Below are 18,407 nucleotides of genomic sequence, written 5' to 3'. Positions count from 1 at the left end.
AATAATGGGCAAAGTTAAGCAGATACCCTTTGTTTTAGTCAGCTTTTCATCACTGTGACCAAAATATCTGACAAGAACAATTTAAAGGAGGAAAAGTTTATTTTGATTCACTATTTCAGAGATTCAGTCCATGGTCAGCTGATTCCATAGCTCTGGGTCAGAGGTTATGCAGAACATCATAGTAGGACGTGGTGGAAGAATACAGCTCAGAACATGGCAATCAGGAAGCAGAGGGAGCTATGCTCACCAGGGAAAGTTACTACTTCCTCCAGGCACATGCCTACAGTTACTGTCTAGTTAACCCATTAGTGGATTAACCACAGATTAGGTCAAGTCTCTCATTTCATAACTGAAAATCCTTTCATATCTGAAAATTCTTACATTGTCTCACGCCATGAACTTTTAGGGGACACCTCATACCTAAACCATAATACTGTCCTTCATGTAAGTGAGCCTCAACCAAGTAGTTGGAGGTCTAAAAAGAACAAAAGGCTAAATAAGAATTTTTGTGCCTGACTGCCTCCCAACTAGGACATCAGTTTTTTCCTGCCTTTGGACTATAACTGGAATGTCACCCTTCCTGGGTCTTAAGTCAGCCAGCCTTCAGATCACAGCCACACTGTTAGCTCTCCTGGTTCTCAGGTCTCAGACTTAACACTAGAACTACACCATTAGCTCTCCTAAGTCTCCAAGTTGCCAACTGCAAATCTTGAAACTTTTTAGCCTCTATAATCACATGAACCCATTCTTTAGAATAAATCTCTTTATATTCTATTGCTTCTGTTTCTCTGGAGACCCCTGTCTAATACAAATTTTGGTACTGAGAAATGTACTGCTATAAATATACATGTAAAATAAATATACATAATAAATATTAAATAAATATATAGATATATAAAATACAGAAGCATCTGTGGAACTGGGTAATGAGTAGGAGCTACAGGGGTTCTGAAGTACAAGCTAGAATAAACCTAGAATGCCATAATTGATAATGTGGACACTAAAGACAATTCCAGTAAGGGCTCATGAAAAAAGAGGAGAGTTTAAGGAGTGCTATAGTAAAAACTTCTTTCATCTCAGAGAATATATATTCATGAACAGAATGAAGATAAAAATATGAATGTTAGGGCTTGGGATCTAGCTCAGTGGTAGTGTTTCCCTAGCATGCACAAGACCCTGGATCTGATACCCAACACAAAGAAAAGAAGGAAGGAGTAAGAGGTGATTGGAAATTGGAGTAAAGAACCTGGCTGAGTTGTGTTCTAGTATTTGGTGAAAGATATAACCTCTAAAGAAAGAAATTAGATATTAGCTGAGAAGATTTCAGAGCAAAATGCTGAAGGTGTAGTCTGAGTCCTGCTGACCGCTTATGGTAAAATGAAGCAGAGAGAGATGAACTGAACAAGGATTGTTAAGCAAAAAGGAACCAGAACTTGGAAGACGTAAAAAATTCTCAGCCTGTTCATCCTGTAAAAAATGAGAAAGTTTGTTCTGAAGAGAACACCAACAGCACAGTTGAATTAGCACTAACGAGATTATGGGATTACACAAGCACAAACACTGCCAGTTTGAACAGAAGGGGATGGAGACAGGACAAAGGAAGGCTGTGAGACTTCTTAGATTCTATAGGACAGGACAATAAGAATAATATTCTTCAGGGAGAATAACAGCAAAAGCAATTTAGAGGTCATTAGGACTGCCTCTCAGTTTCAACAGTGAGGACAACAGCTTGGTTTCAACAGACCAGACATCCTCCATCTGTAGCTTTGAAGGTGAGAGGTCCTTGAGAGCCACAGAGGCAAAACTGCTGCCCAGGGCTGCGGAGGTAGAACTACCACCTAATGGGTCTAAAAGTTAGGGCATAAACCCCAAGAAACTACTCTTGAGCCTTAAAACCTCATGTGCCTTGCTAGGTTTTAGACTTACTTGACACTCACTACCCCTTTTTTCCTTCTGATGACTCCCTTTTGGAATGGGAATGTCTATCTTATGCCTATTCCACCATCATATTTGGTTTCAGAGAATCACAGCTAGAGAGCATGAATCATATTTCAAATCTCACCTATAGCTAACATAGATGACATTTAGATGAGACTTTGGACTTTAAGACAATGCTGGAATGAATTTAGACTTTTTGTGGCTACTGAGATGGAATGAATATACTTTGCATACAAGGACATAATTTCAGGTGACCATGGGTGAAATGTTAGGGACTAAATGATTTGTCTATTAAATCTGTACTTACTCAAGGCTCCCACTTCATCCTTGAAATACTAGCCAGAGCAATTAAGACCAAAGAAATTGAAAGGATACGAAAAGGAAAAGAAGAAATCAAGTTGTCACTATTTGCTGATGACATGATTCTATATTTAGAGGATCCAAAAAACTCCACCAGAAAACTTCTAGACCTCATGAATGAATTCAGCAAAATAGCAGGATATAAAATCAACACACATAAATCTAAAGCATATTTATTCAATAAGTGGTGAAATATCTGAAAGGGAAATAAGGAAAACAACTACGTTCACAATAGCCTCAAGGCTCCCAGAATATCAAGTTTAGGAACTCAGTTTATATACATTTCACACAATAAAAAATTATATTTGGAAAACTGACCTTGATTTCCTCTATTCCTTTCTTTCCTTTTAAACTTTCTTCAACAGACTTTGTTTTCTCATTCTTCTTTACTGTTTCACTTACAAGTTTTTTTCCACTTGGTAGAACTCCAAAGAATTTCCGAATGTCCTAAAAGAGAAAACGAAGACTCATAAACAAACAGTAACTGTATAAAATTCTAAGTTCAACAATAAATGGGGTAGCTTTACTCACACATTGGTTTACCCTGAGTAATTTCTCCATATTGAGATCGTTCCATGTGTGCAGTGGCATCCTTTTTATGTACAAAAGCTACCTGATAGAATTACCTGAGGTAAAAACAATTTGCCAGGGCTGGGGATGTGGCTCAGTGGTAGAGCACTTGCCAGGCATGCACAGGCCTTGGGTATTTGTTGATCATGTATGCACAACATAAGCCAGCACAGGTGGGGAGAAAATAAAAAGTTGAAGAATATGATCTTTATTCGTGGGATTTACTCTTCAATTTGAGGGAAGTGTAACTCTCTCAACCCCAATCATTCTTAGTAACTAGGAAAACTTGAAATTATTTTCTCCTTTATATGATTTTCCCAAATTTCTGCAGAAAAAATTGGGGTTCTCATTACAATATGTTCTTCTTACTCTATCCCATATTCAACTATAGAATTCAAATCAATCTAATGCAACTTTACAATTTATACTTAAAATTACTCATTTTTCTCATCCTTTCCATGTATTTTCCCTAGCTTTCAAGAATTTACTCTTGAAGAAACAATGGTATAGAGGAAATAGACCTTGGAATCAGAAAACTTTGGTTTGAATCTGTGCTCTAGAGGTTTCTATCTGTGTGACAAGACAAGATACCTATCTGTGGACAAGCTGCTTTAATTTGTCTGTTTTCTCATACACAAAGTGGAACTAATCATAGCTATGCTTTGTGAGGATTAATTATGCATCTAAAACAATTGTGACTCAGTTAAAAGCTTCAGTTCACTTCACTGCTGAACTATCCCTTCACAACACCAAAACATCTCCATTTATAAATTATGCTTATAGGCAAGGGTGTAAGGAACACAAAACAATGAGAACTTAGAAACTTAATTCCAAAGAACTGGGTTCAAGAACCAGCTGCAGGGGCCGGGGCTGTAGCTCAGTGGCAGCATGTGTGAGGCACTGGGTTTGATCCTCAGCACCATATGAAAATAAACAAATAAAATAAAGGTATGCTGTCCACCTACAAAAGAAAAAAAGAACCAGCTATACCATTTTAACTTTTTTCCTATCCTTCATGTTCATAATGTTTAATACTTTTTATCCCTCCAATGTCTCTCTTTATTCTTTGAGAGAAATGACTACAAAAGTACTTTTTAAGATATAAGAAAAGATAGCAATTATTTTCTAGATCCTGTCATATTCATACGATATCAAAAACCTCAACCTGTGTTTGTTCCAGACACAGACAGCTTTGGACTAAGTCAATAAACAAAGCAGACAAATGAGGCACAGAGGCATGTTAAAATGAGAGATGAGAGAGAGATTAAAGACTTCCCTTTTAAACCCTTTTTTTAAATCTCCTAATAGAGAAAGTTATAAATCCATTAATTAAGTCCAAATCTAAAACATACTGCTTACAGAATGGATACCTCATCTATAAAACTGAGACACTTGAGTGAGGTGCTAAAAGGACAAAAAAAAAAAAGTCTTCCTTGTAACTTGCAAAGAATCAAGTTTGAGGCTGACTACTTTACTGCTTCTGAAGGAAACGAGTTTCACATCAGTTTCCCTTTTTGAAATTACACAGTGATTCTTCACTGAAACACATACAAAGAAAGAGCTGCACCATAGAAATACCAAGACCTGAACCATCAGTGTACAGCAAGTTTTGGGACATCAAGTCTTTTTAACATCAGTGTAAAGCCTGTTTTTGGATCTCAAATGCTTAACACTCCAAAGAAAAAGAAAACAAAATAAAATTCAGAGACTAAAACTGTCAGCAACACTGAACACTGCTTCCATCTCTACTGCGCTCTTAACACTGTCACGCCCTTCCCTTCCCAATTCTTTCCACTCCCTCCTTGCCTTTTTCCTTCCCCCTTATCCTGCCCACTCCCTTCCCCCATATCCCTGTACTATAACTGAAGCCTAAGAGTTAAAGAAATAAATGCATTCTGATCTCACTTAATATGTACTGAAAACCTAAACTTTTAGAAAATAATTTTCACAGACAACTTCTTAGGACTCTTTCCAGTGTTAGCAGTCGTAGAATACAAACATGTAAGAGACAAAGGCCAGCAACTAGGCTAATTAATTTATACTGTGTGACTTTACCTTACCCTTCCAATTAACATTCCCTTTCTAGTATTCTAGATCTTCAAAGATTTCATGAACTGCAGATCAAACCTAATAGCTAATCATACTACCAAATAATAGTTCAACACTTCCCTCACCTGCCAGAATAATATTTGCTGCATAAAAAGGAAGAAAAAGGAAAAAATTTTAAATTTACTTTTATAATCTTGGCAAGGGGAAGGCGTTTTAAGCAGAAAATCAAAGCTATAAACCATCCATAAAGAGATCTGATTAGAGAAAATCACACAAAAGATGTCATAAAGTTAAAATAGAGGTAACCAAGAACTGTCTACATCATTTGTAAATATATGTAATATATAAATGGATTCCTACAATTCAACAAAAGATAAGCCAATATAACAATAAAAGCTAGTAATAGACAAGTTAAAAATGAAATGCAAACAACCAACACAACAGAAGATGCTCAACTTCCCAAATAATAAGCAGGTAAATTAAAATTTGATTGGTTTCCTCTAAGTTTTAAAAGATTGGTAATGCTAAAAATTCATCAAGGACATGGGGAAACAGAAGCTCACACTGCTGAGAGAAGTAAAAACTGGCATAACCTTCCTGAAAGACAATCCAGCAATACTTACAAAAGTCAGTTTTTTTAATATTTTTAATTATAGATGGATACAATATCTTTATTTTATTTATTTTATATGGTGCTGAGGATTAAACCCAGTGCCTCACATGTGCTAGGCAAGTGCTCTACCACTGAGTCACAATCCTGCTTATCAAAATCTTAAATGTAGCCAGGCATATAGCACACCTGTAGTCACCTACTAGGGAAGTAAAATTTTAAATGTGCACATACCCTTTGTCTGGTAATTTGGTTTTTCTTTGACCATTTCTTGGGAGCAGAAACAAAAAGAGAATAGTTGTTAACTATTCTTTCTTTCTAAATGATTAGGAACTGAACAAACAGGTCAGTTGAAGCAAGGCAAAAGATTCAGGCAAAGATCACATAAAAGATCACATAAAAGTTGCTCGACTTACAGCAACTAGATACAGATTTATATCTTTTGAAAATCCTCTGAGGTAAATGATGCAAACAAAATTAGAATACATTCCCATTTTATAAATAAATGAAATGAATAATTAAGTCAGACAAACACAAGTTTTTCCACTTATACGGGATATTTGGGATGAGTTACTTCATTTCTCTGTCCTTTTGTCTCCTCATAATGCCACCTGCCTCATAGGATCCCCAAGAGGATTAGCGGTGGCACACCAAAAACCTCCAGAATGGAAACTGGTCCTCTCACTCCAGATCTCTATCCTAGTTTTCAACTTGACCATGGCTGCCTCCTCAGAGTGTTCCTGTAACTCTAAGGACTATGCAAAGCAGACACAGGCCCCAATTAACAATGTGTGCTTTCCCCTCCTATCATTCGTGATACATTTGATCCTTTTAAGCTTATAGGCAGGCACTGTGCCAGGGACTCAGAATGCAAAAAGTTGAGTGGTCCTTTATGAGAAAAATGCCCTCATGAAGCATTCTGAAAGACAAATTGGTACATTAGGACATAAAAACCTAAATACAATACAGTGCTGCAACAGAACTAAGCATAAGGCCACGAAAGCACTAGGAATACTTAACACAGGACTGAAGAAGCAACACCTGAACTGCACCTTAACATGATCAGTAAGAAATACATCTGACACTCATAGAAAGCTAAGTTTGAAGACATTTGCTAGTTCTATTCTGCAAGCTCGTCTATCCTAGCACCATATCTCAAGTACAGGGTTAGTACCCACCAGACTAAGTAGATGATTGATTAATATTCAATGACTAGCCAGGCACTGTGGCACACACCTGTAATCACAGTGGCTCGAGAGGCTGAGGCAGGAGGATCACAAGTTCAAAGCCAGTCTTAGCAAAAGCGAAGCGCTAAGCAACTCAGTGAGACCCGGTCTCTAAATAAAATACAAAATAGGGCTGGGGATGTGGCTCAGTCAGTGGTCAAGTGTCCCCAAGTTCAATCACCAGTACCCAAAAAAAAAATAAAAATAAAAATTCAATGACTACTTGAATGGTTATTCCAAAACTCATTCCCTTCACACCTGGGCTCAGAAAGAGAGGCTTTAGATTATGTAAAATGAAATTGTGGTAGATTTCTTTTTCTGTTTTTGCAGTACCGGGGACTGAACCCAGAGTCTCCCACATACTAGGCAAGCACTCTACCACTAGAGTAAGCCTCATCTTCCCCTCCTTTTTATCTGGAGACACTGTCTCCCTAAATTGCTAAGGCTAACCTTGAATTTGTGATGCTCCTGCCTCAGCCTCCAGAGTTGCTGGGATTGGATTAACTGAGTCTGGCTTAGATTTGTTTTTAATGCAGCCTCCTCAGCCAGGGCCTCTGCCTCCCACCTTCTCTCAACGATGAACGTCCAGCAAACTGAGTGAGTGAGCTTCAGGTCTTCCTGAAGAATGTGTGAGGATGAAACCATTCCACATGTGGAGGAAATACAAAATGCACTTCCTAAGGGAACGAGAGAAGAGCGTAGCAGGTAAAGGGCCACCTGCTACACATAAAGCTAAATCAGAAGAAAATATGGAAGAAGAAAAAAACATAAGAAGAAGGCAGAGAAAAACAGGCAGGAAAGTTATTGAGGGGAGTGATCCAAAAATTTTCAATGAAGCTGCCATTGAACCAGACACAGATGCCCCTCAAAAAATGGGAGATGGAAATGTAGCAAAAACTGAGGTGATGACAGATACGGCAAGTGAGGAGAAAGGGGCTGTCACTGCAGTCCTAAATGACGGTGGACTACAGACAGCTGCTGACTTGTTCACTGATGCGATCAAGCCAAATCCTCAGGTGGCTATTCTGTATGCTAGAGAGTCAGCATTTTCAATTAGAGAAGCCACGTGCTGCCATCTGAGACTGTGACAGAGCCATTCCAATAAATCCTGATTCAGCTCAGCCTTCCAAGTGGCAAGGGAAAGCACACAGACTTCTGGGACATTGGGAAGTAGCAGCCCATGATCTTGCCTAGACTGCTAGAGCCAATGCTGAAAGAAGTTCAAGGGAAGGTCCAAAAACTTGCAGAACACAGAGAAAGTACAAGTAAAACCATGAAGATGAGAGGTCAATGAAAGAATAGAAAGGGTTAAGAAAGCTCGACAAGAGAAGAGCATGAGAGCCAGAGAAAGCAGCCAGCTGACAATCAAAAGCTGGGAATGGCTCTTTTCCAGGTTGCTTTCCTGGAGGAATGCCTGGAATGGAGGGGGCATGCCTGGAATGGCAGGAATGCCTGGGCTCAGTGAAATTCTTAGTGACACAAAGGTTCTTGCAGCTATGCAGGAGCCAGGTGTTATGGTGGCCTTCCAGGACGTGGCCCAGCACCTGGCAAACATGTCAAAATAGTTGAGAAACCCATTCATCAGTAAATTATCAGCCAAATTTGGAGGTAAAGCATAATGCCCTCCTGACAGCCCTTCCTGAAGGAAAAGCAACCTAGATCACCTAATGGATGCCACAATAACAGATCGGTGTACCTCTAAAGTCTCACCTCAAGACAGCTGGGTGCTTTGAAGCTAATCCCCACAGCTCTGCACCAAAGGCAGCTGAAGCTTTCTACAGTGTTTTGTCATGGGGGTATTCATTCAGGTCATGTTTTCCTACTAGAAATTACAAACTCAACCCTTTTAAACCTTATATTTAAAACAAAGTAAAAGGGTGTGTCGATTCCTAAATTTAAAAATAAATTTGTATCAAAAGAATCTTTATTTGGAATTTATATTTTGCTATGACTTTACCTTTCTTAAGAATTTGTAAGATATTAGCACTCACTGTGCATTATTTCTGAACTAAATTATTGAAGTCAACTTTCTTTATTTGATATTTATGTTACTCTCCTGTCATATTACAATACTGTGGCTAAAAAAAAATATTTTCACTTTTAATAGGATACTTCCTCTTCTTCAAAATTTGTTTTAACGAAACAAATTACTTTTTTAGAAATCAGAAACACCTCTACAAAATTGATGTTACTGATACAGCAAAGTCTACCACCTGCCTGAGGAATAATTCATGAGAGAAAAACAGAAGTGTGGTTTGAGAAACCTTTGAACATTAACAGGCTCTAGCTAGATCCTGCATCAACTTGCTTTATTCACTCACTCCTCTATTCATTCAAGAAATATTTACTTAATCCCAGTGGCTTGGAAGGCTGAGGCAGGAGGATTGCAAGTTCAAGGCCAGCCTCTGCAATTTAACGAAGCCCTAAGCAACTTAGAGACCTTGTCTTAATATACAAAATAAAAAGGGCTAGGGATGTGGCTCAGTGGTTAAGCACCCTTTGGTTCAATCACCAGCACCAAAAGGGGGAAAAAAAAAAAAAACTTACTGAAAGCCTTCTATGGGCCAAGAACTATTCTTAGTGCTTGGTATAAACAAAACAAGCAAAAATTTGTTCTCATGGAACTTAATGCTACTTTCTGCTCTCATCTTTCTGGCTTTAGAAAACAAAGCTAAGCATAAGAAATAAAAAACAAGGGCTGGGGAGATAGCTCAGCTGGTAGAGCGCTTGCCTCGCAAGCACACGGCCCTGAGTTCGATCCCCAGTACCGAGAAAATAAATAAATAAATAAATAAATAAATAAATAAAAGAAACAGATGCAATAAAGCACAGTACAGGACCAGAAATGGGGACTAGAAACCACTCTCCCAGCACAGCCTAAAATCTACTGACTATCTGTGAGGGTCCTTCCATGACAATGAAAAGATCCACTTCCATTCTTAGGTATTTGCAAGAGGAAGTCACATCCAGTATCATGGAGCAACAAGACTACTCTCTCAATTAAATACTAGAGCAGAAGTTTTCAGGTACCTGATTCAAAAATACAAACCAACAATGACAAAATTCAACAGAAAATAGAAATAATTATCTAATTTGGGTTTAAAAACTAAGGTTTCCTTTCAAACTTGCATAACTGGGATAACTGAAGCATTTGAGAATGATTATGCCTAATCTAATGGTTTATTCCATAAGTTTAATATTTTCATCTGGGCTAATGTCTGAGTGTGGAAGTCAACTTTTTACAAATGAGTTCTGATCCAAAAAAAACAAATATAAACTACTTGAATGAATATAAAAATTCAGTTCAGAGCTGAAGAAATAGCTCCTTTTGGAGAGCGCTCACCTAGCATGCCCAAATCCCCAGCCCCTCAAATGAGAAAAAAAAAAAAAAAAAAACTACAAAATTCAGTTCAATCCTAAAACAGACCTACAACATAAAACAGCACAACAATGTAGTTCTCTCTAGGTTACCTTCTTCGTTGTCATAAAATGTTTTGATAGCCATGCAGAAAGGGCTAAAGAAACTGTCTTCATGCCAACAAAGTTTAACTTCTAGTTGATTTTTTTATTGGAGATACAAAGTTTATCTGCACGTATTCACTCATCAAACATTTACAGAAAATGTATCATGTACCACACTATACAATAGTTCCCTATCCTTGTGGTCCCTCTTCTTGCAGAGCTTACATGCTACTAACAGGGTTACCCACTTATTAAAATATGCCAAAACCTGCCAAGGAAACAAAATGGTCTTTCACTAACAATAGTCTTTCAGTAACAGTACAATGCACTCTTGTAAATCTGATGAAAAGTATGAATACATTCCCCAGAAATACACAAAAACAAACATGCACACAAAACTTTGTATGCTGGGTTAGGGGTATAGCTCAGAGGCCCAGCACTTGTCTTGTATGTGGGAAGCCCTGGCTGGGTTCCATACCCAGCACTGAGGGAGTGGGGAGGGACATGGAATGCAATTCTAGGGACGTTCCCAAAAGCTCATTAAGAAACCCAAGTTAAAAACTTTGGACCCACACTCATATTGTGTGAGCTAACACACACCCACTTACCCTCCATACAATTTAAATACACAGTTACCACCCAGTCTTCCCCTCCATGGCAAACCCCCTCTGAGCTCCATATTCATGTAGCTAACAGCTTGCTAGATACATCTCTGTCCAAATGCCTCCAACTCATAATATTCAAAACGGAATTCATCTTTTGCTGGCACTTGCTTTTGCTCCTTTTTTTTTTTTGGGGGGGGGGGGTGCTGGGGATCGAACCCAGGGCCTTGTGCTTGCAAGGCAAGCACTCTACCGACTGAGCTATCTCCCCAGCCCCTGCTTTTGTCCCTTTATCCCCCATCTCCACATAAGGTACCTCCGTTCACCCAAGACAGAAACATGGGCACCGTCTTTCCTCCTCATTCTGACCCTCCACCTACTCATCTCACCTAACCTGGCCCCCAAACACTGCTATATTTTCCCTTCCATTGCCACTGCCCTGATTCAGGAGCTCATTTATTTACTTATTTAACAAACCCTTATGTAGGATTCACTCTGTACCATGCAATGACTTAAACCCTTTAAAAATATCAACTTATTCAATTCACCTATCAACCCTATGAAGTTATTGTTAACCCCAATTCAAACATGAGAAAATTGAGAACACCAAGTCATTCTCCAGTAAACATTTGGAAATTTAAGATGTGCTTAAATATAAGCAAAGGCTACTTGCATTTTTCTAATTTAAGGTATAACTAACAATTATACAACACTATTAGAGAGAAGTATTGCATATCAGGCACCCCAAATACAATCTGAATATACTTAGGGTAAAACAAAATATCTGACTTTGTCAAACACACACACACACACACACACACACACACACACACACACACACACAAATAAGGCATTTTGCATGTCTTCAACCCATAGCAAGTTTCCTTCTTGGTTGGTTGGTTTCAAAACTATTAATAGGTAGAGATTGAAAAAAAACATTTTTGCAATAAGCCTCCTAAACCCAGAAACGAGTACCATAATGACCTTTTAGCTTTAGAAGGTCCAAGTACAAAATCTGATATATATTTACTTTGAAGTATAACCAAATGAACTCTAATTACTGCTAATGGGCTTAACCAACAGCAAGTAATACTTCCCTGTGAAAAATGTAAAGAGAAAACAAATTGTCACTGTGTTCACTTAAAGAGTACAGTATTTTATGCAAAATAAGTATCACAGTGCTCTCCAGAGTGATTTCCAAAATATTGTATGTTGGTTTCACTTCTCTATTTTGAGTGTATTGATTAAATATATTTCTGTGTGATATTTTTAAAGAGCCATACAAATTCATTAGCAGAAAGTGATTACAAATATACATCACCAATCTATCCAAATATATAAAAAAAAAAATCTCTTATCTTGAACTAATCACTAAAATGCAAAACTTTAATACAATGATATAGCTGGTGGAAGCACAGTAAATAAAATTTATGATATATTTTAATAACAAACTATTTTAAATCATATTAAGATCTTGTACTTTGGAAGCAAAAAGTAAGCTCTAAGAAGACTTTCCTCCTAAGATCAGGAAAAATTCAGGATGTCCACTTTTGCCATTTGTATTTAACACTGTGGAGGTTCTAGTAAAAGAATTGGCAAATGCCAGACAGGGTGTTGCTTACCTATAATCCCAGCTACATGAAAGACTAAGGCAAAAGGATCACAAAGTCTAGGTCAGCCTGGTCAATTTAGTGAGACACTATGTCAAAATAAAATTAAGAGCTGGGGGTGTGGCTCAATGGTACAGCCCTTGCCTACCAAGGGGGAAGCCTGGGTTCAGTCCCCAGTACTGCAAAACACAGAAACACACAAATAGACAAGGAAACAAAATAAAAGGTACCTAGATTGAACAAGAAGTAAAACTCTTTTCACAGATCAAAAGAAAAAATCTTACATGTTGGGGTTTGGGGTATAGCGCAGTGGTAGAGCACGTGCATAGCACATTGAGGTGCTGAGTTTGATCCCCAGCAGCACACACAATAAACAATATTGGTCTGTGGATGGGCTAAATCAGTGAGTCATGGGCCTGAGCATTTCTCTGGGCAAAAATTTGCATACCATTCACATTTATCAAAGGGAACTGTGAATCAAACAGCAGTTACAAACTACTGTCCTATAATATAACTTGTACACAGGAGTTTAAAAAAAAAATTGTGAAACAGAATTTTAGTCTAGGGTTTTGCTAGATATTTTTGTACTGGAGACTGGAGAGCTTAACTAAATACCACAAAATGCAAAATTCCTTCTACATTCTAAAACCTTTTCCCATTAACAAAGAGTAAAACTGACCAACTTGACCATTTCTTTTCTACAAAAAGGATTGTTTTTCATATTAAATTTCTCAAATTTGTATCCAGCATGTTCCCCAGTTTCCTGAAATAAAGGGTTGGTTGCCAATCCATAGCACTAGTGGGAGGTAGTGGAACTTTTAGGAGGTGGGGCCTAATGAGGGAATAGTAAGTCACTAGGAGTATGCCCTTGAAGGATACTGGGACTCCAATCTCTCCCCTTTCCTTGCTTCAGTGGTCATGAGATAAGCAGCTTTGTTCCACCATGTACCCACCCACCATGATGTTCTGCTCTGCCACGGGCCCAAAAGCAATGGAGCCAGTTAACTGTGGACTGAAGCCTCTAAAACCATGAACCAAAATAAATATTTCCTCCTTAGAAGTTGATTATCTCAGGTATTTTGTCACAGTGATGGAAGCTAACTAACACACTCACATAGAAAACCATAAGGAATCCACTATAAAATTATTAAAGTATATGAGTTTAACAAGGATACAAGATCAGTATACAAAATTCAATCCTATTTCTATACTCATGCAATGAACAATCCAAAACTGAAATTAAGAAAACAATTCCAAAGGCTGGGAATATAGTTCAGTGGTACCACACTTGCCTAGCACATATAAGGTCCTCAATATGAGGCCAAATCTCCTACTCTGCCACCTGCCCTCAAAAAAGAAAAAAAAAAAAAAAAAAATCAATTCAAAATATTATCAAAAAAGATAAATTACTTAGGAATACATTTAACAAAAGAAGTGTAAGCTGGGCACAGTAGTGAACACCTGTATTCCAGCAACCTGGGAGTTGACACAGAAGGATTACAAGTTTGAGACCAGCTTCAGCAATTTGGCAAGGCCCTAAGCAACTTAGCAAGACCCCATCTCAAAATTTAAAAATCAAAAGGGCTGGGGATGTAGCTTCCCTGGATTCAATTTCCAGTACATCCCTCTTCCCAAAAAAGGAAGTGTAAAATTCAAAATATTATTTGAAAAAATTAAAGACCTAAACAAATAGGAGGACATTCCATGTTCATGGATCAGAAGACAGTATTTTTAAGATGGTAATATTCCCCAAACTGATCTACAATTTCAACACATTTCCTTTCAAAATCCTAGCTATCTGTAGTCTAAAATGCATACAGAAATTCGAGACTGGAATAGCCAAAACAATCTTGAAAAACAAAAAAAGTTGGAGACTCTTACTTCCAAATGATTTCAAGAATTATCACAAAGCGACATTAAGAAACATAGTGTACTGCAGCATTACAATAGACAGAAACCAAAGGAATAGAATTCAAGAGTCCAACAAAAAAATCCTCACATTTATATTCAACTGATGATTTTTACCATGGGTGCCAAGATAATTCAATTGGAAATGAATAGCCCTTTCAAAATACGATGCCAGAACAACCAAATATCCATGTGCCCAAGAATAACTTGGACACCTCATATAAAACTGAGAGGTAAAATCAGAGAGGCAGGTAGGGGCCTCATAGACCAAGTACTAGGATATATGGGAAAATTATATTACAACAGGATCTCAATATTATCCCAGGAGGGCAAGCAATTCACACAATGATGTGCAAGGTATTCACAAATGAAGCCGATTAGATTACAATGTATTTAAAGTGACATGACAGTCCTTCAAAAATGCTGCCCCTTAAGTTTGATGTGTGTTTAATTCAACCTTATGTATATTTTCAATCATTATAACAATGAATTAATTACATATGCTGATGTTTTTATTTTTCTCTTCAGTACTGGGGAATTGAGCCCAGGGTCTCTCTACCACTGAGCCACATCCCAATACCTTTTTTTTTTTAACTTTTACTTTTAAGATACAGTCTCATGAAATTGCTGAGTCTGGTCTCCAATTTACAATTCTTCTGCCTTGGCCTCCTGAGTCACTGAGATTACAGGTATGTGTTGCCATGCCTATATACTGATTTCTTAAAAGTAGCATCTCCTGGATTTTATTCACATTTTGAGCAAACTATTAACTCTCATAGCAATCCAAATTGTTTACATGACTCCTTTCTTGTTTCTTTAATCTATATTCACATGATTAAACCACATAGCTTTCGGACACATACTTCCCATTGCTGACAACAATGAATGTTATCAGTTCCTTGTGTTCCTTTCCAGAGAAATTTATATCTTGGAGATTTTATCAAGGTATAAAATTTTCTTATTTTTCTAATAGCTGAACAGAATTCCATTGTGTGGATACAGTGTTTCATACCTTTATTGGTAACTTCTGATTGGAAAATATCTGGGGGAACAATGGAGCTCTCAGATTACCTTTGTCTGTGGATGAGCTAAGATGGTACATTATGGGTCTATGTGTATTTCTCTGGAAAAAGTTGTATGACATTCACATTTACCAAAGGGAAGTGTGACTCAAATAGAATTTAAGAACTGCAGTCCTATAACATGTGCATAAATGTTTGAAATAAACATGTGGATTAGAATTTTAGCCTAGCGTTTTGCTAGACTTTTTTGTACTGAAGGCTGAAGAGCTAAACTAAAAAACCAATAAAACACAAAATTCTTACTACGTTCTAGAACCTTTTCCCAGGCTGGGGAGATAGCTCAGTTGGTAGAGTGCTTGCCTTGCAAGCTCAAGGTCCTGGGTTCAATCCCCAGCACTGCAAAAAAAAAAAAAAAAATACAACTCAGACTTAGAACCTTTTCCCATTAACAAGCAGTAAAACTGTCCAACTTGATCATTTCTGTTCTGCAAAGAGGTCTGTTTTTCAACGGCATCATGAACAGAAGTACTAAAGAAAGAAAAAAAATCAAATTTTAAAAGTACCTGAATGATCAAAGTTAACCATACAAGAGGTTGTTCACTGTTACTGACATCAGAAGCATCTACAATGCCTCTTAAAATCTTATATAACTTTCCAAGAGTCCCTTCTGAAAGAAACAAATTATTGGGAGTTAAAGAGTTGTATATTACCTACAACATACCATGCTCCAGAATGGAAGCTTTACATATATTATCTTGTTTAATCCTCAAAAAAAATTATTGATGGGGCTGGGGTTATGACTCACTGGAAGAGCGCATGCCTAGCATGTGTGAGGCACTGGGTTTGATTCTTACCACCCCATGTAAATAAATAAAGGTCCATCAAAAACTAAAATAATTTTTTTTTAATTATTGGGGGGTTGGGGTTGTGGCTCACTGGAAGAGTATTTGCCAAGCATGTGTGAGGCACTGGGTTCAATCCTCAGCAACATATATAAATAAACTGACAACTAAAAAATGTTTTTAAAAAATTATTGAAGGGGTAGCTATTATCCCACACACACCCTTTTTCATTTTTTAACAGATAAAGAAATAAAGACTAAAAGAGACTAAAGTTAATTCACTTAACTGGCCCAAGATCATATAACTATAAACTACTAAAGTATCATCTCATTCTTCACCTTTAAGACTTCAAACTCATCAATTTTCCACCCTGCCATCCCAACTCCCAAGTGTAATGATGATCATTTTAGGGAGATAATATAATGTAGTAGCCAGAAAGACCTAGGTTCTAATTCTAGTTCAACCATAGTTGTATGATAAAACAGTTTAAAAGGTCCCTTTACCATCTGTAAAACTGAATTGCTGTGAGTTAATATGAAAAAAAAAAAAGTATTTAAAAGCAAACAGCTCACAATTGACCTGAAGATGATGACTGGTCCAGGGTTGCTATTATCGTTATTATTTTATCTTTTTTTGAGAAAAAAACACAAAGGGCTGCAAAGTTTCCTGATTTGGCATGAAACTTTTTTCCTTAGAATGCTAGTATTCTGACAAGCTGAAGAATGACTTTAAAAATTACATAAGATTGTTCAGTATCTTCTGGCTTTATAGAACACCTTAATTTGTCCTTTAGAAACATTCCAAACACATAATTGTATCCTTGCCATACCATGATGAATGCCTCTTGCCAGCTGCTATTTTACTCTCAATTCATTTGAAATCCTTTATACAGAATTATACACTGAAGTTTTGGGGGTTTAAGAATACTTTTTAACATCAGGTGATAAGGGATGACAGCTGTCAAATATATTACATTTATTTCTATTCGTTGTAATTTTTTTTTTCCTGGTAAACTGTGCTATCCGTTTAACTCCTATGAACATTTAAACAAAATAAAACATCTTCCCCCTGCCATTGGGTCTCAAAACGGCTGAGATGAGAGTTTCTGGGAGTTGCTCATCATGAAAGTTGCAGGCCTCAAGTAACTTATTCATAAGAAAGGAAGTTTGTTGCATTCTTCCTCAAGACCCAAAGCTTGAAATCAGCGCTCCAGGAAGCACTCAAACTGAGTTTGGGTGCAAGAGTAAACAGGAAATTAACTTTAACGCTCCGTCCCAAAATCATCATCATTCTTCCTTCCTCCCTTCCCCCAAGAGTTGAAAAACAGTGAAAGTGCCGCGTAGCACCAAAATCCCCGCGCATCAGTCGACTTGGAGAGCTGCAGCCCGCAGTCCAAGGAAGCTTGCGCCCAGTACCGGGTGCCGGGCCCCTCCTGTGCCTCGGCTCCTCTCGGGAGCACCCACCGCCGTCCTCCCCCACCCTGCATACCAGGAGCGTCCCGTCCGCCCCCGGCCTGCAAAGGCTCCCAGGCCCCCGAGCTGCACGGCTCCTCCCCAGGGGCTCACCATCGCAGCCCCAGGACCGAGGAGCAGGCGAGCAGGCCGGCGGGCGGGGGAATCCGTTATCGGGACTCGGGATCCATTGGCGCCAACAACTTCTCCCGCGAAGTGGCAGAAGCGGAGGCAGCGGCGCGGGGCAATGACGTCAAGAGCGCGCGCTTCCCCTCAGCCCCGCCCCGAGGCGGGAGGTGCAACATCGCCCAGGTGGCGCCCGGAGCCCGCGGGGCCTGCCATCGCGAAGGGTCACGGGGCCGTGGTCAGCTCGCGGGTTTGCGTGCGCGATTTTTGGCAGGGGCGCCCAGATGGGAGATACCGGATTGGTTTCCTCGCAATCCCGGGCACCCAGGTTCCTCCCGGTGACACCTCTGGAAGGTGCGCGGTTCTACAGTGTCTTTCAAAAGTTCGTACTATCACCAGTAGGAAGAAACTTTGGGCCGGCCAGGTGGCGCACGCCTCCAGCCCCGGCGACTCGGAGCATGAGGCAGGAGGATCGCAAGTTCGAGCCCAGCCTCAGCAGTTTGCATCAGGGCGAGGCCCTACACAACTTAGTGAAACCCTGTCTCAAAATAAAAAATTGAAAGGGCTGGGAATGTGGCAGTGGTAAAGGCCCTTCGGTTTAAAAACTGTGGGTGTATATCTCACATCTCAT

General features: G+C 38.7%; 1 protein-coding gene and 1 pseudogene across 2 annotated transcripts in view; one reads left to right on the top strand and one right to left on the bottom strand.

Moving 5' to 3' along the window:
• Positions 1 to 17,891, bottom strand: part of RFC1 (replication factor C subunit 1) — a 70,205-nt gene extending 52,314 nt beyond the window's left edge. The window contains exons 1-2 of the mRNA XM_079152804.1: positions 17,765 to 17,891; positions 2,617 to 2,745 (exon numbers count right to left, since the gene is read on the bottom strand). Coding sequence (XP_079008930.1) covers positions 2,617 to 2,745; positions 17,765 to 17,767 — 132 coding nt within the window. The 5' untranslated portion in view covers positions 17,768 to 17,891. The remainder of the gene's footprint in view (positions 1 to 2,616; positions 2,746 to 17,764) is intronic.
• LOC306669056 (hsc70-interacting protein-like) lies at positions 5,938 to 9,441 on the top strand (annotated as a pseudogene). Its single transcript has one exon. The product of its transcript is annotated as a hsc70-interacting protein-like (transcript).
• Positions 17,892 to 18,407: the final 516 nt, after the last annotated feature.

This window comes from Sciurus vulgaris (assembly GCF_902686455.1).
Source record: "Sciurus vulgaris genome assembly, chromosome: 9".
NCBI classification, from domain to species: domain Eukaryota; kingdom Metazoa; phylum Chordata; class Mammalia; order Rodentia; family Sciuridae; genus Sciurus; species Sciurus vulgaris.
Note: the sequence above shows the minus strand (reverse complement) of the source record. Positions and strands in the feature narration are given on the sequence as shown.